General features: G+C 46.5%; 1 protein-coding gene across 2 annotated transcripts in view; it reads right to left on the bottom strand.

Moving 5' to 3' along the window:
* Positions 1-12,616: 12,616 nt before the first annotated feature.
* RRP9 (ribosomal RNA processing 9, U3 small nucleolar RNA binding protein) overlaps positions 12,617-24,182 on the bottom strand; it is a 153,736-nt gene continuing 142,170 nt past the window's right edge. For both annotated transcript variants that reach the window (XM_085625167.1, XM_085625168.1), the window contains exon 15: positions 12,617-12,838. In XM_085625167.1, coding sequence (XP_085481293.1) covers positions 12,733-12,838 — 106 coding nt within the window. In that variant the 3' untranslated portion in view covers positions 12,617-12,732. The remainder of the gene's footprint in view (positions 12,839-24,182) is intronic.

The following is a 24,182-nucleotide window of genomic DNA, read 5'->3' on the forward strand; positions in this document are numbered from 1 at the left end:
CTTTTATTTTGCTGTTCCTCTCATTGCGTCCAGATATATCATACAAGCCACATCATACCTACAACAAGTCAGGACTATTGGCTTTGTCAATGGTTGTTAGTTGCATAAGATAAATAAGCAGCAACTATGGCTTGTGTATAATTTTGAAAACGCTTCCACTTACAGCCCAGGTGACACCACGAAAATGTTGCTGCTCCCGAGATTCAAAAACAGAAGGGAAATCCAGAGAGAAAAGGACTCTTGAAATGATTTCCCTTCCCCTACAACCCTCACCACGTGCACATCGATGTGCCTGCTGTCACTGCAGTCCGGAAAAAAAAAACGGACCGCCTATGCCAGGGCACAAAACAGAGCCCGATGGAGACCCATTCGAGGCCCCCTTAAAACAAGCATTTACAATGCAACGGTCTCGGCATTGTTAAAGTTAGAGCTATTGGCATTGCTCATGACATTATTTTTGTTTGGAACAATGCCGTTTATTTAAATGTTTTGAAAACAAAAACATAAACAAAAATAATGTCATAAGCAATGCCAATAGCTCTAACTTTACCAATGCCGAGACCATTGCATTGTAAATGCTTGTTTTTATAAGGAAACTGGAGCCCAGGGAGAAGCCCAACGTGCGCAGGATCACACGATTCTCTAGGGGGCGTTACGAATGCAATTACATGCTTATGTCATATTTCCACAGTCTGCGATTTCAGCACTAGAGGGCATGCCCCTTCATAGTCTATCGCCTCTTCAGTACAGTGACGTGTAAGGCAGGGTGATGACATGCTTTAATGGGTACGCAAGAACCAGAGCTTCGTTCTTTGAGCACCTAAGAGTTGCTTGCGGCCACTGAAAGAAAGAGGAGTCGTGTCCACACACACCTGCCCTCAAAAGACTTAGTAAAGTGACTACGGGCCATTAAACTAACCTTACCAACCCGTTTCTCATAGAAACACAACCTACATTATCCTACGAGTTGCTGTCGATGAGAAGGGTGTATGTATTTTAATTCTATCATCTGACTGTTATAAAATGCAGTGCCTCGTGTAGTGCGTCTCTAACCCGAAGCAATTCCATTACCTAAAAACCACGAAAGCGAGGCACTGCTCGTGTTTTTCCAGCCGCTCCAGCGTAGTTTTTGCTGTGCGATGTCGTATCTGGCACTTTATAAACTCAAATACGTGCAGGGTTGGTATAATGATTTCCCCACCCCACCTCATCACCCTTCCTCTTCCTGACCATTTACATACAGTACAATTATAAACAAAAATCCGATTGGCCGCACTCTGCTCGTCCTACCAGCGTGTTACCCCAAAGCATTGTGGTCCATGAAGTAGCGTCGGCGGGTACGCCTATGCCATAAGTTTAAAATGAAAATGAGTGTCGCGTTAGCCATCCCTGGACACGTGTTTCGAGGTAGTTGCCTCTCGTCAGCAGGGAGTAGGTGTGTGTAGGGTTGCTGCGTAGGCTGCCAAAAAATATTCTCAGGTAAAGTACCACTCAAGGCGCGCAGGTGCGTAGCCATGGGCTCGTCAGCCCCACCGGCTCAAGGGAGCCTGAATATAAACAAAAATCCGTTTGGCCGCACTCTGCTCGTCCTACCAGCGTGTTACCCCAAAGCATTGTGGTCCATGAAGTAGCATCGGCGGGTACGCCTATGCCAAAAGTTTAAAATGAAAATGAGTGTCGCGTTAGCCATCCCTGGACACGTGTTTCGAGGTAGTTGCCTCTCGTCAGCAGGGAGTAGGTGTGTGTGTGTGTGTAGGGTTGCTGCGTAGGCTGCCAAAAAATATTCTCAGGTAAAGTACCACTCAAGGCGTGCAGGTGCGTAGCCATGGGCTCGTCAGCCCCACCGGCTCAAGGGAGCCTGAATATAAACAAAAATCCGATTGGCCGCACTCTGCTCGTCCTACCAGCGTGTTACCCCAAAGCATTGTGGTCCATGAAGTAGCGTCGGCGGGTACGCCTACGCCATAAGTTTAAAATGAAAATGAGTGTCGCGTTAGCCATCCCTGGACACGTGTTTCGAGGTAGTTGCCTCTCGTCAGCAGGGAGTAGGTGTGTGTGTAGGGTTGCTGCGTAGGCTGCCAAAAAATATTCTCAGGTAAAGTACCACTCAAGGCGCGCAGGTGCAACACATACTTTTTTACACACACTGTGGCATAGGCGTACTCGCCGTCGCCACTACATTGACCACAGTTCCTTGGGGCAACTTGCTGGTGTGACGAGCAGTGTGCGGCCAATTGAACTTGATATATTACGGCTCCCTTGAGCCACCGGGCTGACGAGTCCTGGATCAGCACCTGCGCGCCATGAGAGGTACTCTACCTGTTTTTAATTTTTGGCAGTCCACGCGGCACCCCTTTACACTTACCTGCTCCCTGCTGACGAGAGGCAACTACCTCGAAACACGTGCCCAGGGATGGCTAATGCAACACATACTTTTTTACACACACTGTGGCATAGGCGTACTCGCCGTCGCCACTACATTGACCACAGTTCCTTGGGGCAACTTGCTGGTGTGACAAGCAGTGTGCGGCCAATTGAACTTGATATACAGTACAATTATGTACACATTTGTTATAATGAAGTGTTCAAAGTACTTATCGTGCGAACGAAGACCAGATGGACATCATAATGAATAACCAATAAAGTTGCATTCAAGCAATATTCCACACATTTGGAGACCCTGAGATAATGAAATTAAACAAGCAGAACGCCCAAACACATCTGGGTGGCCATATGGGGTGCACAAGGCATCACAATAAAACAGAGCGCGGCACGTTGAAGAGGTAAGCACTGAAAAGAGTCTGATGGGAGGGCGCAGGAGGTGATGGATCCAGGCAGAGGGGGCTCCCTTCTCAGGGCACCTCGCTGTCACCTGTGAAGAGAGCCGTCTGAAGGCACCCTACAAGCACCTCAGTTTTGCATGGGGGTCGGGGGAGGGGGTAATGCAGTTTGCAGCTGTCATAGGCCAGCGATGAATTACGGCCCCGGTCATTCCTTTCCCCTGGCCCGGGGAGAAGGAAGGGGCAGATCTGCAGACAGAAGCCACAGCTCCAACCTACACTTAAAGACAATGTGCCCTGCACTGAGGCCGGCCTGCTCCCTGCTATTCACCCACTTCCAGGCCTCTGGGGCCCGGAGTGCTCACGCGCTGCCCTTGCTCCGTCTTTTTAAAATCGCAGGCAGACATCTCCAGCCCATTCAGGTGCTGCCGTTTCTACGAGCTGCAGGTAAGGACCCATCTGCTCTTGTAATTGAGTTTGTGATCTGTGTGGTGCTGCTAGGCACGTGTTGCCTCACACCCACACTCCTGGAAACGCATGGGGGTTTGCACCCTGTAGCACTTATTTTGCAGTTATTACAGTGGGCTAAACATCTCCGAAGACCTCAATGGTGCCCGTTTAAATCCTCACAGAACTGACTCAGCTTTTCAGCCTTCCACAGTAGATATAAATGAGTACCTTTGGATAATACCGTTTTTTTGTTCAAGTACACAGACTCAATTTCATTGTGTGGATTCAGCAAGATAAAACAATCATTGTATTATTAAAGCATTCAGTGTTTTATCTTGGTTACAAACACATTAGACACCACCTGGCAGTGACCGAGCGAGTCTACCTAGGCAGTTCAACATCCTCAAAGTAAATGTGTAAAATTACTTTTTCTATGGCTGCACATATTCATTTGTATGAGTCCACAACACTTCAGAAATATCGGTCTGTGGTGGAAATGCAGTTTTGATAAGACCCCAGATTCAGAGTTATGTTACTTCTGTTTAGGCACCAGGTTCCGTATAGTAGTAGTTGATTAGCAGAGCAGGCCTGCGAATGACCCTATGTGTGAGGCGCACGCGCTCCAGGCAGCACCATTTGCAGTCTGTGAACCTCAGCGCCTTTTGCAGCGTCCAGCGGATTTAGTCGCTGCTGATCCCATAAGAGCTTAATGGCCGAGTGGTAGTTGGTTTGTGCGCGAACACAACAGCCCTCTGAAGGAGCCAGCGTCGCCTTGTGCTGCCTGGAACCCAGTGACAGTTGTGCAGCCGCAGTGCTAAGGCCGTCTAATGCCTGCATGCATTGCCGCTCTGCTGCCGCCCTCATCCCTTTTCAATTTGGCACGCTTTATATAATCCACAAAGCAAACAATGTTTTAATTCTGCATTTGTTTCAACTGAAACAGAGGAACAATTAAGTAGTTTGTCAGGGTAAACACAGGTACATATAATTAGTATAGCCCCGGGGAGGTGGCGGTCCCCCGGGATGCGGGAGCCCCTGCGTGCCCCCGCTATTTGCTTTTGGTAATGCCCCCGGGACCTGGCCCACCTGGGGGCAAATATTTCAGCGGGATTCGCAACCCCAGCGCAAATTTCGCTGAAATTATTATTTATTTTTTTTAATGCTTTTTTGGGCCCTGGGGGTCCTTGAGGGACACTGAGCAGGCCTAGGGTGGTCAGGGTGTTTCTACCCTACCCCCTTTTCTTTTTAATGTATTTTCTACTGTTTTCTTGTGACTCGGTTCTACAGAGTAACAAGATGGATGCCAACACTTTCTGGTTGGAAGCTCATGGTCAGGAGAGCTCGCGAATCCACCGCGGCCATAACTATTGAAATGTTTTCTTTTTTAAATTTCTCAGCAAATATGGAGCGGATTTACACCATTTAACAAAAAGGACTCTTTCTGAACCAAGACCTACCTTTTTGCCTAATTTGGTGTAATTTCGTTCAGCAGTTCGGGCTGTAGCTATGTCTTAAGTTTCCTATGGAAAATAACAAGGGGAAAACACGTTTTGGGACCCTCCTTTTTTCTCAGCCCCCGCTTGACGAATCACCCCGAAACTTTCAAGACAGGAGCGGACCGTAGCAGGCCACTAGTTTTGCAATTTCACGAATTAAGTCAACCGGCGCCAAAGTTATTGCGAAAACAAAAAATGCTTTTTCTATGCAAACTAGGTCCCAACTATAACTACCTACTGGCAACCACCAGTAGGTAATAAGGAATATGCTACTTACCAGTATGCATCTGTTCTTGGCATGTAGAGCTGCAGATCTACACACTGTGCATAGATCGCCATCTGGTGTTGGGCCCGGATGTTGCAGTTGTTTTTCTCTTAAAGTCTTTGGAAGTCACAAGGTATGTGACTCCTCCTTTGGATCATATTGCGCATGGGCTTCGGCTCCATCCTCAGATTGTTTTTCGCCAGCGGGGAAATGATGGAGCTTTGTAAAAAACAGGAAAGATGCCCATGTGTGCTGTATCTAAATAAGATAAAACTGGAACAGATAAAGGTAGCTGGGGAGGTGGGGGGGCATGTGTAGATCTGCAGCTCTACATGCCAAGAACAGATGCATACTGGTAAGTAGCATATTCCGTTTGAGGCATATGAGCTGCAGATTACACACTGTGCATAGATTGTGCAGCAGTACCCCCTCCTAGCGGCGACCACCAGTATCTGTTGCAGTTGTTTGAAACTGTTTTAAGGACAGCCTGGCCCACACTAGCTTATTGCTTAGTTTGCACATCCACACAATAGTGTTTAGTGAAAGTGTGCGGTGTAGACCATGTAGCTGCTTTGCAGATATCATCTAAGGGGATGTTCCCTAAAAATGCCATGGAAGCCCCTATCTTACGTGTAGAGTGGGCTTTAGGGGGAAGCGAAAGCGTTTGTTTTGCTTTGTGGTAGCAAATCTGTATGCATTTAACAATCCACCAAGCTATCCCAGATTTGGAGATGGGGTTGCCTTTGTGTGGTGGTGAGAAAGACGCGCATAGTTGTTTGGTCTTGCGAAAAGGTTGTGTTCTCTCGATGTAGTAGAGTAAAGCTCTTTTGATGTCTAGGGTGTGTAGAGCTCTTTCTGCAATAGTTTGTGGCTGCAAGAAGAATACGGGCAGTTCCACAGATTGATTGAGGTGAAAGGGAGAAATGACTTTAGGAAGGAATTTTGGATTAGTGCGGAGAACCACCTTATTAGGATGCATTTGCAGAAAAGGTTCTTGAATGGTGAGTGCTTGTATCTCACTGACCCTTAGGAGGGAAGTAATGGCTACAAGGAAAGCTGTTTTCCATGTTAAAAATTGAAGCTCGCATTATGTAGAGGTTCGAATGGAGGCCCCATTAGTCTTGTGAGAACGATGTTTAGGTTCCACACCGGTGAGGGTGGCACTCTAGGGGGAATTATTCTTTTGAGGCCTTCCATGAAGGCTTTTATGGCAGGTACTCTAAAGAGTGATAGATGCTGTCTATTTTGTAGATAGACTGCTATCTATGGCAGCCAGGTGTGGTCTAATTGACATGTAGGCTAGGTTGCATCTTTGTAGGTGTAGTAAGTAGCCTATGATGTGTTGGATAGACACATGTAAGGGATTGACATTGTTGTGACAATAAATCACGAAACGTTTCCACTTGGCTGAGTAGCAAGCTCTAGTGGTAGGTTGTCTAGCTTCTTTAATGACGTTCATACAGTCAGGGGGGAGATTAAGGAAACCAAATTCTAGGATTTCAGGAGCCAGATCGCAAGGTTGAGCTGGGTCCGGGTGTCCGATCTCTCCATGGTTCTGGGTTAAGAGGCGTGGAGAGAGGTGTAATTTTTGGTGCGGAACTACGGAGAGTTCCAGCAATGTGGTGTACCACGGTTGTCTGGCCCAAGTTGGAGCAACTAGGATGAGAGTTGGGGAATGTTTCTGTAGTTTGCGCACCACTAATGGAATGAGTGGGAGAGGCGGAAAAGCGTACGCAAATCTGCCTGACCAGTTCATCCATATCGCATTGCCTTTGGACAATGGTGTGGATATCTGGCAGCGAAGCTTGGGCAGTAGGGATTTACGTGGGTGGCGAAGAGGTCTATTTGTGGTTGCCCCCACGTTTGAAAGAATGGTTGAAGAACTTGTGGATGAAGTTCCCACTCGTGGATTTGCTGAGTTTGACGGCTCAACAGATCTGCAATGGTGTTTTGGACTCCTGGGACATGTTGTGCTAGGAGAAAAATGTTTTGAGGTATGGCCCACCTCCATATGCTCTGCACTAGCTGAGAGAGCTGCAGAGAGTGTGTGCCGCCCTGTTTTTGGATGTAGTACATTGCTGTCATGTTGTCTGTGCGGACTAAGACAGCCTTGCCTGAGACGTGTGTTTGAAAGGCTTTCAGGGTTAGAAATATGGCCAGTAACTCCAGATGGTTGCTGGAGTAACTTTTGTTGAGGTGCCCTGCATGGTGTGATGTAGTAGATGTGCTCCCCAGCCGGAGAGCGATGCGTCCGCTGTTAGAGCTATTTGAGGAACCGGCTCTAGGAACGGTCACCCTTTGGAAAGGTTTTTGGTGGTCCACCACTGCAGAGAGCAATGGGCACGACAGTCTACCAACACCAGGTCTGTTAGTTGACCTTGAGCCTGGTTCCATTGGTGTGCTAGGCACTCTTGGAGAGGACGCATCTGGAGTCTTGCATGAGGTACTATGAATATGCACAGGGCCATCATACCTATAAGTTGCATAAACACTCGGGCTGGAAGAGAGTGTTGAGGTTGAAATTTGGCACGAAGAGCTTGTTTGCTTGCTATCCTGGCAGGGCTGAGGTAGGCTAACGCTTTTGAGGTGTCTATGGTGGCACCAATGTATTGTTGTACGTGGGAGGGATGCAGATGGGACTTGGCGTAGTTTACTGTGAAGCCCAGGTCGTGAAGTAGTTGGACAGTGGCGTGAGTGTGTTGTACAGCCAGTCGTCTAGATATGGGAAGACGTGGATGTGTTGTCTTCTCAGGTGTGCTGCCACTGCTGCTACGCACTTGGAAAACACTCGTAGCGCTGTGGTGACTCCGAAGGGGAGTACTTTGAATTGGTAGTGGTGACCGTCCACTACGAATCTGAGAAACTTCCTGTGAGCGGTGTGAACGGGAATGTGGAAATAGGCGTCCTTGAGGTCTATGGTGGTTAGAAAGTCGTTTTGGGAGAGCAGAGGAAGCACCTGCTGGAGTGTGACCATGTGAAAATGGTCTGAGTGTATGTATTGGTTTAGGGGTCTGAGGTCCAGAATGGGCCAGAGAGAGCCGTCCTCCTTTGGTATGAGAAAATATAGGGAGTAAACTCCCTTGTTTTGTTGGTGGGCAGGAACTAGTTCTATTGCATTTTTTTGTAGGAGGGAGATTACCTCCTGCTTTAGAAGTGACAAATGTTCCTGTGACATTGAGCGCTGTTTGGGTGGAATGGTGGGGGGGGGGGGGGGGGTAGATGTTAGCTCTAGATAGTAGCCTGTTTGGATTATTTGTTGCACCCATCTGTCTGAGGTGATGGTAGCCCAGACAGGAAGGAAATTGTGGAGTCTGCCCCCGACTGGAGTGGAATAGTCTGGGAGAAGTGGAGGAAAGTCACTGGGTGGGGGTGGCGGCAGAGTGGGAGGTGTTAGTTTTGCCTCTGCCTTTGTTGTTGTTGTTGTTACCTCTGTAACTGCCTCTTTGATAACCCCTAGTGAAGGTGGATTGGGTAGGGGTTTTGTAGGAAGTGGAGGCGCTGTCGGAGGAGGAGCCTCTGGTGTTGCTTCTAAAGGAGGAACGGCAAAAGGAGCGCCTGGGAGCTTGCGAATGCAAGGCTCCCATAGATTTTGCCGTGTCTGTGTCCTTCATTTTTTCGCGGGCTATATCGACATCAGGACCAAAAAGATGTTACTCAAAGGGGTGGCTGAGGATGGAACTTTGAACCTCAGGTTTGAAACCTGAGAAGCGTAGCCAAGCATGCCTACACAGAAGGGTGCTGGTATTTATTGCCCTGGAGGCGGTGTCAGCTGCATCGAGGGCACAACGGATGGAAGTGTTTGTAATGGTTTTACCCTCTTGAATCAATTTGTTGGCCTTATGTTTATATTTGTCAGGGAGGTGTTGCATGATTGACTCCAGCTCATCATAATGTGCCCTGTCATATCTGGCTAGGAGTGCTTGGGTGTTAGCGACACGCCAGATGTTGGCCGCATGGGACGCCGTCCGTTTACCAGAGGCATCTAGGAGTTTAGACTCCTTATCTGGTGGTGGAGCCTCACCTGATGCCTGGGAATTGGCACGTTTCCTCGCATTGGAGACTACCAGGGAGTCTAGTGGTGCGGGCCTTTAATATAGGGTGGGTTTGTTGGGCGGCTTTAATTTTTTTTCTCAATGTGTGGGTTAATGACCCTGGCCCTAACTGGGTCTTTAAAAACCTCTGGTGCGTGCTTAATAACCCCCTTAAGCATCAGCAGGATTGAGGTGGACCTGTGTGCAGTGTCGAATGCATCTAAGAGGAAGTCCTCCTCTACGGGGTCTGTGTGGAGATCAACCCCGTGGTAGCGGGCAGTCCTATGGAATAGCTGGTTAAAGCCCATGGTGTCCTCTGGGGGTGGGGTGTCCTAGAAGGGTAAAGATTGTCCTGCGGGACGTTAGGGACGTCTGAGATGTTGTAGTCGTCCCATGGGTCTGGGGAGCCTGTAGGAGTAGGGTCCCCTGTTGGTTGGTTGTCCGCCCCGTCCCCTGTGTCGTAATTAATGTCATCATCCTCATCTGGAGATGGTGTGTGAGGAAGAGGTGGTGGTGGTGGTGGTGGAAGGCATCCTCAAAGGGGAGGTGGCAAAGTCTCTCCTTTTTGGTGGTGGAGCTGGTGTAGGCTTGACCAGTGATCTTTTTCTGGTGCTAAGCGACAAATGCCCAGTCTTTGGATCCTTTACGAGGGTTTTTGGTAAGGATCGGGTAGAAACAGTTTGGCTGTAAGGGGCAGATCCTTCGGTGCCGATGGTGTCGGAGCCGTGGGTTTTTTAGGCGTCGATTAAGCACTGGTTCTTGGTTTTGAACCGTGGAGTTTAGCAGTGTCTTTTGACTTCTTCAGTTCCGAGGTGGCTTTCGGCTTCAAGGTTTGGGAGTCTAGGCTTTTCGGCTTCTTGCTCGGCTCCGAGGGTGTTTTCGGTGCCGAGGAGTCGGTGCCAGTCTTCGGCGCAGAGAGCTTCGGAGTCAAGCTCGGCGCTGACAAGGAAAGGGGCGTTTTCTTTTTCGGTGTCAATGAGGTTTTTTTTCGGCACCCAGGGTAGGCTGGCTCAAGCCCGAGCTGCCTGAAGGCTTGATGGGCTTCTTAACCGGGCCCGGAAGCGAGGTATGGGAAGCAGTCTTTTGGTGCATACCTAGGCCCAAAGGCGAAGGCGTGACCGAAGCCTTTTTCAATGGCGTGGAGGGGGGTTTAGGGTCGGGGGTCGACGTCTGTACTCATGCCCCTCTGTGCCGGAGTGATGTCCTCGACGTTGGAATCGTCAGCTTCGGAGGCGCTGATGAAGCCTTCTTCTGTGTGCAGTTCCGGGACATCGACGCCTTCTTCAAAGATGTCGTCGGGGATCGAAGTCGACGAGTGAGCCATTGTTCTCCTTGCTCATCGGTCCCGGATCGTCTTCTTCGATCGGAAGGAGGCGCAAGCTGGACAGTCCCTTGCCTCGTGTTCTGGGGGGAGGCAGAGGTTGCACACCTCATGGAGAACGGTGTTGGGAAACTTCGACCCACATCGAGGACACTTCTTAAATGGAGTCCTTTCCATCAGCCAGGACCGGAGCCCAGGTAGGACCGAAGGCCTTCGTCGACGACCGGAATCGAAGACTTAGATTGTTGAGTCGTGTCGAGTGTTGGAGAACGCGATCGAGACAATACCGTCGAAGGGGGTAGGATTGCACGCTGAACAGGAAAACTGGAACGGTTCCGAACTGGAGCGCGAAGAACACATCCGAGCCAGATGGTGGAAAAAAAACAATGAGGATGGAGCCGAAGCCCATGCGCAATATGATCCAAAGGAGGAGTCACATACCTTGTGACTTCCAAAGACTTTCCAAGAGAAAAACAACTGCAACATCCGGGCCCAACATCAGATGGCGATCTATGCACAGTGTGTAATCTGCAGCTCATATGCCTCGAACATACACACACACATACCCATACACATATATACACACCCATACACATATATACACACATATATATACACATATATACACACACATATATACACACACACACATATATATATATATACACACACATACACACACACATCCTTTCGTGGTATCATATATTGCAGTGAACTTTAAGACCGAAGAAGAGATTAGCTTTCCTAGGTCCTGAAGAAAAGCCTTGGGTTAGGGCTTCAAACTAGTTGGCCAAAGAAACCAAGGGACATTACCCCAGAGCGTTTCTTCTTCCCCCTAGTTAAACGGTTAGAGGAGCGAATAAAAACTCTTTTCCAACTAGCCAGGAATTTTTAAATGTCTTACTTGAATAAACCCCCACTCCTATTTCGCTCTCATTAGGTTATAAAAACCATAAGTGCTCCCACGTATCCGTGTGTCATAGCACACCCCATTCCACAGTTAAATGGGAAGAACCCTATGATGAAGCATATCACCTAGGGGTAACCCTGGTGGGTAAAGGTTACGTAAAGAAATGTATTTTTCCTGTGATAGAAACATCAGGAGCGCAAGAAGAAAGGAGCAAAATTCACATAGGGTAGAGGGACTTCTTGGTTTTGTAGTGCAGCATTGTGGAGGACGAGTCCTCAAAGAACCCCCCACCTCCTATTGTTGTCCATATATTTCAAGTTCAACATGGGCAAGACAAAAGTCCTCATCTGTTGGAAAAACACCTCGCTATGAGACACGGTGGCCTGCTGAACTCCGACCATCCCCCGCCCCAACAAACCACAACCTTGCCATCATCTTGGACACCAAACTATCTATGAAGAAACTGGTAAGCGTAGTCTCATCCACCTGCTTCCACACCTTATGCATGCTCTGCAAGAACTTCAGGTAGCTTCCAGTCAACAACAGAAGGACCGTCACGCAGGCACTGGTCACCAGCAGACTGGACTACGGGAACACACCACGTAGGAATCACTGCATGCCTCCTTAAGTGACTAACAACCATACAAAACACAGCTGCAAGACTCCTACTCTACTTCCCCCGAGAGACCCACATCACACCACACCTCCCCTCAAGAAGGTACACCCGCTCCTGATCCAGAAGAGATGCCAGTTCAAGATGCTGACCCACGCATACTAAGCTCTGCACAGCAAAGGACCAGCATACATCAACAAACGCATGACCTTCCACCAACCGACCGACAAGCCACCTACACATCTGTCACCTCCTTCCTCACAGATCCCTCCCAGATCTGCTGTGGCAACAGCAGAGGGCGCTTCTTCTCACACCTGGCGCCCAAAGCTTGGAACGGCATTCCCCTGCACCTCAGGACCGCCTCAATGAAAGGACTCGAGACCTGGCTGATTAACAGATCACCACAAAGCAGCTAGCAACTCCAGTGCCTTGAGATCCTCACAGGTGATTCTTGGTGCTTTATAAATCCTTGATTGAGAATCCAATTGTGCTCAGTGTGAGAATTTGCCTTGACAACAACTTGAAATATCAAAGGCCCTTAGAGTTCCATAGACCTTTAAAAACCTAGCTATTTACAAAGTAAAGGTTTAAAACTAAGTAATGCAGTCACTTCAACACCAAAAAATGTACTCCTTATGTCAGAGGTTTGCAACTGAACTATGCAAAGGTAACTAAGGCCGATGAAATAGCCATCCATCAAGCAAAGGAATGAAAATGAACTCATTTTATCATTTAGTTTAAAAAAAAAAAAAAAAAAAAAAACACGTTTAATAAACATTCTTTTACAAAATATGCAACCAGCAATAAATAAACTCTGATGCCTTTGGATATCTGATGGAAGGGGAATAGAGGGGTGTGATGGATTTCTATGGATCTTGACTGGGCTCCTCTGCGTCACTCGTAGGAGCTTTCTTCAGAGGGATTATGTACAACCCATTTTTGGCCTCCTTAATGCGCCACCAGCGTCCCAACCTTCGAAGGAAGAGAAAATAAATTAGGCCACAAGATCACAGGCTATGAAGCAGAAGTTTAAGAAAATGCAACTTGTTAAAAATGAATGCAGCTGGGTTTCTTAGGAGGAAGACTTGCATATTGACTACAATGCCAAACAGCTTTATATACCACTATTACCAGGATGAAGACCGTTGGAACAGAAACCTTGGAGAATCACTACATATCCAAGTACACATTCCTTCCATTCATTAGACCAACCTGTTCAGAGGAGCAGGTCTACTTCTATCCTGCGCAACGGAGCCCCTCGTTCTGGTGGGGTTAATACCACTCTACTACCATCTAATTCAATGTGTTGTTAAATGTCAAACAGTAACACAAAAAAGTCCTCTTGTGTGTTTGGGGGGAGGAAGAGTATCTAAGAAGGGCATGGCATTGTGTACTTAGGGGTGTGACTTAACATATAAACTTACTTTCTGTGATTCCCCTAATGTGCCACCCGACAAGTATGTGTGTTCCCCTATGAGCTTTCTGTTGTTGCATCTAGATAGACAACAAATAACTGACATACACCTAAAACCAGCCAGATCTATTTGCTTTACCTATGGTAGCTAGCTATTTAAGATACATAAGGAACTTTGATTTTGTTGCAACTAATATTTAAAAATGCCTGAATTCTAAAATGTGGAGACTGATTTAAATCTTACTGAAGCCTGTGGAAGGTGTAGTGGTGTACAGACTGTCTCAATCACCCCCGCTATGTTCACACTGATAGACATGTACGCCCTCTCTCTCTCCACCTCTCGCCCATCTGCATATCTCACACCTCATCTTTTTCCTCCTCAGCTCCTTTTCCCGCAGTCCAGGATGCACTTTGCGCAACTCGTTCACTTCACCACCCTCAAACACAACACACCCACTCACACGTAAACACTGAATATTCTATTTCCTTATCAAAATATTGATCAGTGTCCCTCCTTCACACACATTTGCACAGAATCTCAATTGCGACTGGAATAGGTGCCCATTCCTCTTTGCGCTTGACAGAGGCCAAGGATTGGATGACCATGTATTCTGAACACCTTTCTGATTCACTGACCATATTGTGAGAAACTCGCACTGCCTTCAGCCTCAACACCACAGCTCCCATTTGTGGCCTTTTATAAACACCTGGAGGCAGCTCAGTTCAAAATATACACTATACATGAGCAACATGCTACACAAAAAAGGAAATACAGAAACATCATCCTGGAAATAACTAACACTCTTAGGAAATGTGAAATGAAGTAAAATTTGAAACAGAAGGAGGAACTAAATTGGGACATGAATTACTTTGATGTTTTTAAGTTCACTGTTCAGGAACAGATCAGTGTTTTTGCCAGGGAAGTTAAGGACATGATACGAACCGGTTTCAATGTCTGTTTTTAATTAATACCAGGTCTGAGACCTGGAACACTTAAAGCCCTGCCTATAGTCATCAGAAGTAGGAGATCATTGTCAAAAACTGGGCTTCAGTACAAGAGAATTAGGCACTACCCCCATATTTGAGGGCCCCAACTAATTTGCACATTCAAGTCTTATAAGTGTGAGAATAATGATCAGTTCTCTGAATATTTCCAATAAGGACATCATGCAGTAATTAGTGATGGCAAGGAAGCATGGCACACTACCATGCATGAACTCCATCGTAACAGTGTCAATACAGCAAGTGTAAACTGCATTCACTCAGACAATTTAAAATCGAAAGGTTTTCAACTCTTGACACAACCCACAGGATACATTTGACTGAATGTCTGTGTAGGCTAATCACCTTGGGAAGGCTTTATGCAAAGCAAACATAAGAGGAGCGAGCACATAGGAGTTCCATTCAGACAACCTTGCTTCACCTCTAGCCCGAAATTAAGTGTTGTGAAACTTTACCGTGAGAATAAACGTAACGCACATCATGGACAGGGTTAAAGTAACAGGAGTTGATGTAAATAATGTGTTGTGCAAGAACCTTGGATGGAAAAACTCTGCATGATTTCTCTTAAAAGTTTAAATGTAAGATTATGGTCTTTTTTGCGATCAACAAATTTCCCAAGAAGGAAATTACGCTATATAGGGAGGAGTCCTATTATAAACACGATGACTAGTCTAATAATACATCTGACCACTTAATAGAACTTTCAAGCAGGGCACCAAATAAGTTTTTATTGTTATTTTAGAACGGTGATGGGATGTGATGAGGGGATTCATTTTTTACGATCAATTATGCTTACTCGCAAATAATTTCTGCCGCCAAAGGTAGGTTACACTGCAATATACAGAGCTATTATCATGCAATAATCTGAACGTGTTGTTTGGAGACAGATTTATCCGAAAGACCAGCTCAATAAAAAAATAAAAAAACTAGTATATACATTAAGGAACTACAAAAGTGCAAGTGTCCACATGCTTTGCAGTCGGGCGAAGTTCTCTAGACCACAAGTGAACTGTGCTGAGATTTGTTTATTTACAAATATTTAAGGTCGGATTGAGTGCACTTTGGTCCGCATGATGTATTCTTCTAGCTTACCCATGTGCCCTATGGCTCAAGGGCAGCTCAAGGTAGCAATCTAAATAGCATTAACTGTTTGAATTAGGATTTACAATTGGTTTTAAATCTCCAGAAAGTGGGAACGGGGTTTTTTCTCTTTTACTTACATAGTACAAAATCATTTTGGCACCTGAAAAATGTGATCTCAAATGAACTGTACTAAATTTAGAAAAGCGAAAATGTATGAAATGCTGAGAAGGCCCAGTTAGAATTCAAACCAATAAGCTGATGATACACCTCTCTAAAGAACACTACATTATAACAAACACTCAACTACTCTCTCAGAACCCACCTTCCCTTCCAATCACTCATTAACCACATGCCTTTGATCCTACGCAGAGCTTAGTTACATTTCGAATAGATGTAGGTTATACATTAGTACATACAATAACTTAGTTTAAGAACAGGTTTGCAGTGGAATTCTCCCTTGGTTTCATCTATGGAGCACCTGGATCCATACTGGTTTAGGTCAAAGGTCTTCAAAACTTTTGAAGCCACGCCAACCGTGTGTAAAATTATTTAACTGGGTCCCTCCCAAAACGACAAACCTGTTTTCCCACAATTACTCTACAGAACGTTAAATACTGCAAATATGGTCACTATTGTTTTGGGAGGGGGAGGAGTTGGACAGTTCGATTTCACAACCACTAACAAGTATATACAAAACTAATTTGCAGTAGTGCTTATCAGCTTATCACTTGATATTCGCAAGGTAAAACGGAGCAAGCAAGTCAACATTTTATGTAAGAATGTGGGGCAGAGGGTCATGTTAAAATGAAAAAATATTTTTCACAAAAGTCATGTATGATCTTACTTTTTTCTGGCAGGTGTTTCATAAGAAATGGAATCTTAAGTAGGATTGAAAGAAATATTGTAAGCAAAGTACAAAAAAAGTTGTGGGGGAGAAAATGAAATTAACAAAAACTGAGTTTCACTCGTGTTTTACATTTTCGTACCCAGCTGACAATCTAGTGAAGAGCATTTTGGATTCTGAACTTTAAGGTCATCTACACAATGTTACATGTGAAGTCCTAAAATGCAGTGCGCGGTTGGCTAAAATATCAGGACTGGAAGATGGTGTTTCACAAGAAATGTAATCACTCGACAACTCTGAACATATTTACAAATTTGAAAGGATGAAGTCATGTTTACTCCTTTCTATCAAGAGTGCAGTCTAATACACGACTGACTACTAGTAGACCAGTTACTTTAAAAGTGTATAGAGGATGATCCCTTACGCAAAATAAGCATTTTCATTTACCAATTCAAAAGAACTACAAGAGCCAGCTTTCTCACTTCGGTTTGCTACTAGCATTGCTCAGAACTAAGTGCACCCAATTATATTAATTAGAAGCCTAGATACACATTTTTAAATTTACAAATGGATTTATTTTAGCTAAACTAGAAAGGAGTTCAGGATACAAGGGCAACTAGGAAAAATGCACATTACGTCATTAATGTCTCATGGGAGTTCATATCATCCAGCGATTCACAGGACTTCGAGATTACAAAATATGTAGTATTCGTTCAAATGTTTTGTGTACCTGCATTGATGCCAGCTTAGTATTCTGTGATTCACTGTAATCTGAAAGATTAACTGTTAGACCTCACAAACAAATAAAGCTGGTCAGATGCAAAGGTAGATTTCAATCCGAGACAGTAGAACAACGTGCAAGAGCCAGGTAGGTACACGTAGGAGGGTCACATCTATCTTTAGCAGACAGTGCTTGGGGATATTATGCTCTCAATAGCTGAAAAATTGGGGACAAACCATCAAAACAGACTAGAATAATACTAGACGTTATGGTGACAAGCAAAGGCACTTTCCAATATAATCATAAATCACAGCTATTGCTATGCTATACTTTGCTGAAGAGGACACACTTTCTGACTAGGAAGATGTTCGTTTGACACCACCCAAAAGCCCTAATAAATTACTACAACTGATTTAAATGAATATAATTTATACTTAAAAGCTCATTACTGCTATAACTACCTGCACTCAAGCTTATATTTGGTTTCAGGTGGTGAAGATGGGCTTCTTGTGTTGGAGAGAATTGAGGGATCAAAGAGAGCTGATCTATAAACACGACTGCATTCTCCAGTCATTGCAGCCTTAAGGCACCGTACAAAGAGACTGAATATTTTACTTGTGGGGTGGACCAAGAATCTTATCCCACTACCATCACAAATTGTTGGCTTCAACCACCATTGACTCTTTCATATGTTTATGGCCAGTAGACCAGCTGTGAGGCATTTGTTTTTTTGCACTTCCATTGGGTTAACTCATAATTCGAGGTATCCTCTGCTTAAATAAACGACTTCAACCAGGATGAACAGTAACTTTAGTCACTGGCAGAAAGTATGTAGCGAAAAACAGCAGGAAACCTGAGCCCCGGGAGGCTCATCAACTCATATTTATGGCGCAGATGAAAAGGAGAGAAACAACGCTAAAGAGTTGTACTGACTGCAGAGCATTTCCCTGAATCAGCAAGTCCGGAAGGACACTGCGCTAACACCATCTTCATCCACCATCAAGCAGAGCTTATCAATCACAGTACTGAGCAAAAACCAGGTATCCTTAAAAAGGTGATACACTCTGGCAGGACATATTGATGCTGCTGTACAAAAACAGATGCTGCATTGTATCTGCATCTTTCTGACAGAATGGAGGGAAATGCTAAGGTTAAAATAGGGTGTAAGCTGCTTAGACCTTATGATCAATTGGTCTAATTAGGTTTGACGGGTATCAAGTTCGCGACATTCATGAAAAAACTGTATTGGTGACTCAATACAAGGGGCTTTGGATCAGCCTTTAGACACTGGCTTCCTTTTCTCCAGACCATTCAGCCACTGGCTGGAGACGTGGTCAATCACATCTTGGTTCAGCCTAAAATGAGTATTTTAGGCTTACTGTTTTTCTACTGGCTGCTTGGATTGGTCCTTCCACCTTCAATGGAATGCATGAAAAACAATGACATCTGAAATCAGTCTGTGAGCGGTCCGACAGCACTGGGTCAACAATACCGATAAAAGCTTGTGATTAAAATAAAATACCATATAAAAAATGGTTAGCCATATTTTCAATAGCATCTGTTTTTTTAGATGCTTTTGTGAGCCTTCGCTCCTATGCGCTGCGAAACAAACGTCAGCACTTGTTTTTAGAGACACAGGATCTTACCACTTTCATCAAAACTATCGCGTATATACAAGATTGCAGAGACCACTTAGCATCTTGCTTAGACAGATCTGTAATTGAGAAACATTTTCTAATAACAACGTGCATGTTGCAGTCGATAAGGGAGAACCTGAAACTTTAAAAATGGTATTCGCTCTGAAGAGCTTTAATGTGCAAGACACAGTCTAACAGAAACAATGGACTTGAGTCGACAACTTGTCATCAGAAGTTGTAACTCTGTTTTCTTCCATTTGGAACCTGGATCCAATCAAACTTGTGTGTCTAGGGGGGCTGTATAGAGCCAGCTGCTAAGACTAGCTCCCCACAGTTCAATGGTCGAAGGCGCAAGGCAGATGGATATTGTAAGTGGGATACGTGCCCCAGTAACCACTGGAGAGGACAGACCCTTGAATTCGACAGGTCAAACGCTGCTTGAATGGTCCTTCATGTGCAGCAGGAAGGAACATCAGATGGAAGTTACGAGAAGCTGGCACAAGCCCGAATATCTGACTCAGCCAGGCCAATCTGCATCTTCAGTGAGGTGGGGCTGGTGTAGGGGACCCGCCAGGTTGGCCTGCTGCTCTCTGGACCGCTTCAGTGCCAGGAACATAGGTGGTTCCTGTTCCCTTAGGAACATTTTGCATGTCCCTCCTTCCATGCCCCCTTTCATATTAGAACTAGAGTCACTGCATTTCTATCCTGCACCGGGATGTGATGAACGCAACAGGTATTATTCAGTCTAGTGCATTTATAATGAACAAACAATTTAACTAGATTCCCTTCAACACAGTTCTATTCAGATAGCTAGTATCTGCCCAATGCCTGTTCACTCAACGCCTGCTTCTGGGGGAGGGGGATCGGCAAATTACTGCATTCTTCATCCCTTGTGACCCCTGCGAAGTCTTTCATTAGAACAGTTATTTGCTGGAATCAAATATTACAGAATACATTCTTTATCACGATATTGAAGAGAGTAGTTGTTGAAAATATTGGGTACTGACACCTCTACTTGGCGCCAATCCCTGCAGCAACTTCAGCCGGTGTGGATATGAAAGCAGTGTGACAGACTAGTACATGCATGTTATGCGGGGCATGCTTCACAGCCACTATGTTAGAACCGAAAAGAGTAGAGCCAGTACATGTGCTTTATTTGTTGCTGGTCGTCGTTACTGTGTAGCTAAATTAGGGAAAAACCAAAGAGAATGCAGTCTGGCCAAAGTAGTCTGTTCATAACCGCCAGGTATTCCAGGTGTCTGCCGAATCTCCTTCGTTCTCTGCCTTGGTCTACAGCCAACAGCGACCTCTACTGGACTGTTTCGTTAGGAGATTTAAATGACTCCTTGATGCATTTGTCTTGACAAGAGAATAAACGTGTCGCGGTCGCCTCGTTTGACTCGGAGACATTTTATAGCGAGCGCCAGGGTAGGGCGGGGAGTTAGCGGTCAAAGCTGTGTTAGAGAAACAAGAGAGCAACTAGGGGTACACCGTTACAAGAGGAGAGGAGAAACAGATTAGAAAAGACCAGGAGTGCGCTAGATGGTCAAAAGAGTAAGTAGCACATATATAAGAGAAAGGGTGGGAAGAACAATAAAACAAGTATTTACAATGCAATGGTCTTGGCATTGGTAAAGTTAGAGCTCTTGGCATTGCTCATGACATTTTTTTTGTTTATGTTTTTGTTTTTAAAACATTTAAAGAAACGGCATTGTTATTTACAATGTCAATAGCTTAATCACTCTCAAATGCGAGACCTATTGCATTTGCACCCACACACAGAGCCACTGAGTGCTGACCGGACAGAAGCAGTGAACGGGCAGGAGCGGTGAACGGGCAGGAGCGGTGAACGGGACAGGAGAAGCGACAGGGCAGGAGAAGCGACAGGGCAGGAGAAGCGACAGGGCAGGAGAGGTGACGAGGCAAGAGTTATGTGTTTGACCTGCCATGGGTTGACCCCGTTTTCGCTTGCAGAGGTGCTTCACATTTACAGGCAGCGTTAAGAACTCATACTTTCTGCTTAAGATCGATAAAACTCCAAAAACACACATCAACACATGCGAGCAATGGATGCGCCTAAAAGGACGGCAGACACTTTGTACTTCAAATACATCATGAACTGCATCTACCACAAAGCAACAGCAGCGTTACTGAATTGATGGCCGTACCTTATTCGTACGACCGTGCAGGGACGAAGTGTGCAAGTGTTTCGGGTCTTTCCTGTTGCTTTGGGCTTAACTCTTCTGAAGATTAACACACACACCTTCATCCTGTCGCATAAGACAATCTCCCCGATTGTCTTAAGCGACAGGATGAAGGCTCGCAGACATTGACGGAGCTTTCCAACGTATGGTTCGAGAAAACACCCGCTTCCCCATTCCCAGACCTTCCTTGATGCACCTTCCTTCCTGCCCGATCTTTTGTCCACCCTCCAACAACCCTGTCAGCCAAGATAAGGGCCGAGGCTGCTGAGTCGGCACCCTGGCCAGCCGCCGCTGACATCAGGGCAAGCCGCTGACTTGGCAACATGGCAGAAAGGGCCCAGGATTGGCACAGGGCGCACAAGTGCGAACAGCCGACGCTGCTCCAGCCAATGATCACACAGTTCTGCCGTGGGCTGAACCAGCTAGACGGGCATGCGCCAAGTCTGCCATGAGGTTACCTTGGTTCAAATGCCCGATTCCATTTCTGGGGCCTCAGAGCAGAAAAGAAAGTGCTGGCCGAATGCCACCATTTCAAATGGCGAAAAGCGGAATGGTTGGTCCCGGCAGGATTTAAGGCTGCAGTTTACAAAAGTCACGGCTGTGGGCAGCAAGCCATCAACGATGAATAAGAATCGTGTGGGCCTTACAACAGAATTATAAAGTCTGTGAGGGGGCAATGGGCCAACAAAAAAACAAAAAACTCATGTGGCAGAAGCAGGACTGCACTGGGGGGGGGGCTAGGAGTGTGCGCGTGTCGGGGCGAGCCAAGTCTTTGGAACTTTATGCCTCTGCATTTACTTGAACAATAATCGACAGTGGCTTGCCTTGAATGAGATAATGCAACCTTTTACCCAGTTATTCTAGTGTAGGCGTGGGCGATCAATTCCGTTCCGCTCGCGGAATTTGCGTAATTTCGCGTTCCGCGGAGAACGCGAAATTGCTAAAAAGTCTGCTTTCCGCGATTTCGCGAAATTTTTGCTTGTTCGCGATCTCAAAATGCGTGTTCGCGAGATATTTCTCCCCGAGCACGCAAACAGCAATTGTGAACAGGAAAAAAGCATCGCGAACAAGCAATTCCGCGTGTTCGCGGAATTTCTGCGTGTTCGGAGATTTTTTACCGTTTCGCGGAGATGTGCGCAACGCAATTCCGCAAATTCCGCCCACCCCTATTCTAGTGTCGCCATGCAAAACATTATGACAATTGCAAGCCTCTGAATCGGGCGACGTCCTCTGTACTGTAAATTATGCCGCGAATTTTACATTTCAGAGGGAAGTGTTCGCAGGTGTGCAGTCGATGAAAAAAAAAAAAAAAAATCGGCCACCCTGAACTCTATCTTCTTCCAGGGCCGGCTTTAGGGCGGAGCGGCCGGTGCCGCCGCACTGGGTGTTAGCTTCCTGAGGGCGCCGTGTTTGAAAGTTTATTAAGCCTTTGCAGCACCTGCTGCAGCATTTCTACCCGCCGGCAATTACCCGGCACCGCATAAATGTCGAGAAAAACTTGTGCGATTAATTATCTTCCTGGAGGGAGATCAGTGTTTTGTAAGGTTGAGGTTTTGACTTAGTGAAGTTAGTGCAGAGGTGAATATGCCTGCTGCAAAGAACGTGTACCAAGTAGATTACAGACTGCATATGATGTAAGCAGATCAGCAGATTACTGCTTTCAAAAGAGACATCTTTTCGTTACTTGCAATTTATAACTTAAAGTCCCAATATAGAATAGTGAGCTATTAACTTTCATCCCCGAACTGCATATACATTGCAAAATATACATTACTAGCACATTCCTTAATGTTGCAAAAAGTGGTTAATTTGGCTATAAATCGCTTCTTCTTTTTAAAGAAAAACTCAACTATGCGGTTTATTTTCCGACAATGCGTGCGTGCTTCTCCATACCAAGCACTCGTAAACTATACTGCCTACCAGTATGAATGACATGAGACTCCTACAATTTCCGTCCTTTGGCTTCTGTATCATTTCCTATACACGTATTTACACCTATGATTGATTGTCTCTGTGTAATGCGTGTGTGATGCAAAGTGCTCGGACCCCTACACTGGTATGAAGGCGCTATATAACTAATGCAATGCATCTGAGAGAGTGTGGTTATGGTGCCTTGGTCACTGTTAAAGGGTGCTAGTGAGCGAATGCGTGGTGGAGGTGGTCATTGGGGAGGGGGGGGGGGGGGGGGGTTTCGCCAACAAACATTGTTGCACAGGGCGCCACCAGCCCGGTCTTCTTCCCAGAGCGGTTCACAGAGATTGGATCCCGGCCGGGAAGGCTCAGGACTGTTTACCGGGCTCGAACCCTGCTCCGCCTTTGAGGTTGACCCACCACGTAAGGTCACATTCTTTCTATTATCAATGCCGGGGTGGGGTACTTAGCGATTGTGAGTAGGCTGGCCGCAACCCTTACCAAACTGAGTCGGCCGTTCCCTAGCTCCGCGCAGCCCCGCTCCTTACCTTTTTCACTTAATGTTCCTTCCGGGCTCGTTATGGGGGCACTGCCGCCCGCACCAGTCTTCCTCCTTTCGGGGGCACCGCCGCCCGCACCGACCCACGCGTGGTTAGTGTACTGCGGTGCTCTTACACAGTTGCTGCTCAAGGTCTGCCGACCGCCCCGGGGTGGCTTTTCGCGAGTACCAGTGTTCTGGCTCCAGGTGCCTCCGGGTGGCGGTACCGGCGTACTGCCCAGTCTCGATCCAACTCCTCGCAAACCCCCGGCCGTTGCTCCTGTTGCTCCGGGCACCGCCGTATTGGCTCCAAGTGCCCGTGAGTCCTGACTCTGTGGTGGACCCTGCCCGTACCCTCGACAATAGATGGGGCGGGGTTGGAAGTCGCCTTTTTTCTTTCCGACCAAAGGCGCGAAATGCCATATAGCGTCCTTGCGTCGTCCTCTTCTCCGGTCAGGTCGGTCAGCTTCCCCGGCATTCCTTTCTGTCTCTGCCTTCCGTGCGGTGGCGTGGCTTTCCGTCTTCGCTGCTAAGGCGTGAAACCCCCTGATACCGTTGTTCCTTTCCTTCTTCCTGCCTCAGGCGTGTATACCACAAAGGCCCCCGCGCAATGGCCGGAAGGTAAGGTCTATTCCCAGGTCTTTACTAGGCAAATGGGGGTAACAGGGTACTTCTCTGGGCAGCAGGCAGTGTCCGTCGCCACCCGTAGGCCCCCCGCTTGCGCCTCTTGGTTTATGCTGCTCACGGCGGAGGCGGCTCCACTCCTCCCGTGCTTTTCCGCAGCGAGTCGTCCTGCGGTACTTGGCGGTCAGCTGCTTCGCTATCTTTTGAAAGGCGCTGTGAACGCCCGCTGCCGGCGCTGCCGTTGGGTAGGGAAAGCCGATGCCTGGGCCCCCTCTGGTTACTAAGAGCAAGCTGAACAGGGCACAACTACAGAGACTTTGTGGAGTGCAACCTAACGC

Source organism: Triturus cristatus, chromosome 9 (assembly GCF_964204655.1).
Source record: "Triturus cristatus chromosome 9, aTriCri1.1, whole genome shotgun sequence".
In the NCBI taxonomy this organism is placed as follows: domain Eukaryota; kingdom Metazoa; phylum Chordata; class Amphibia; order Caudata; family Salamandridae; genus Triturus; species Triturus cristatus.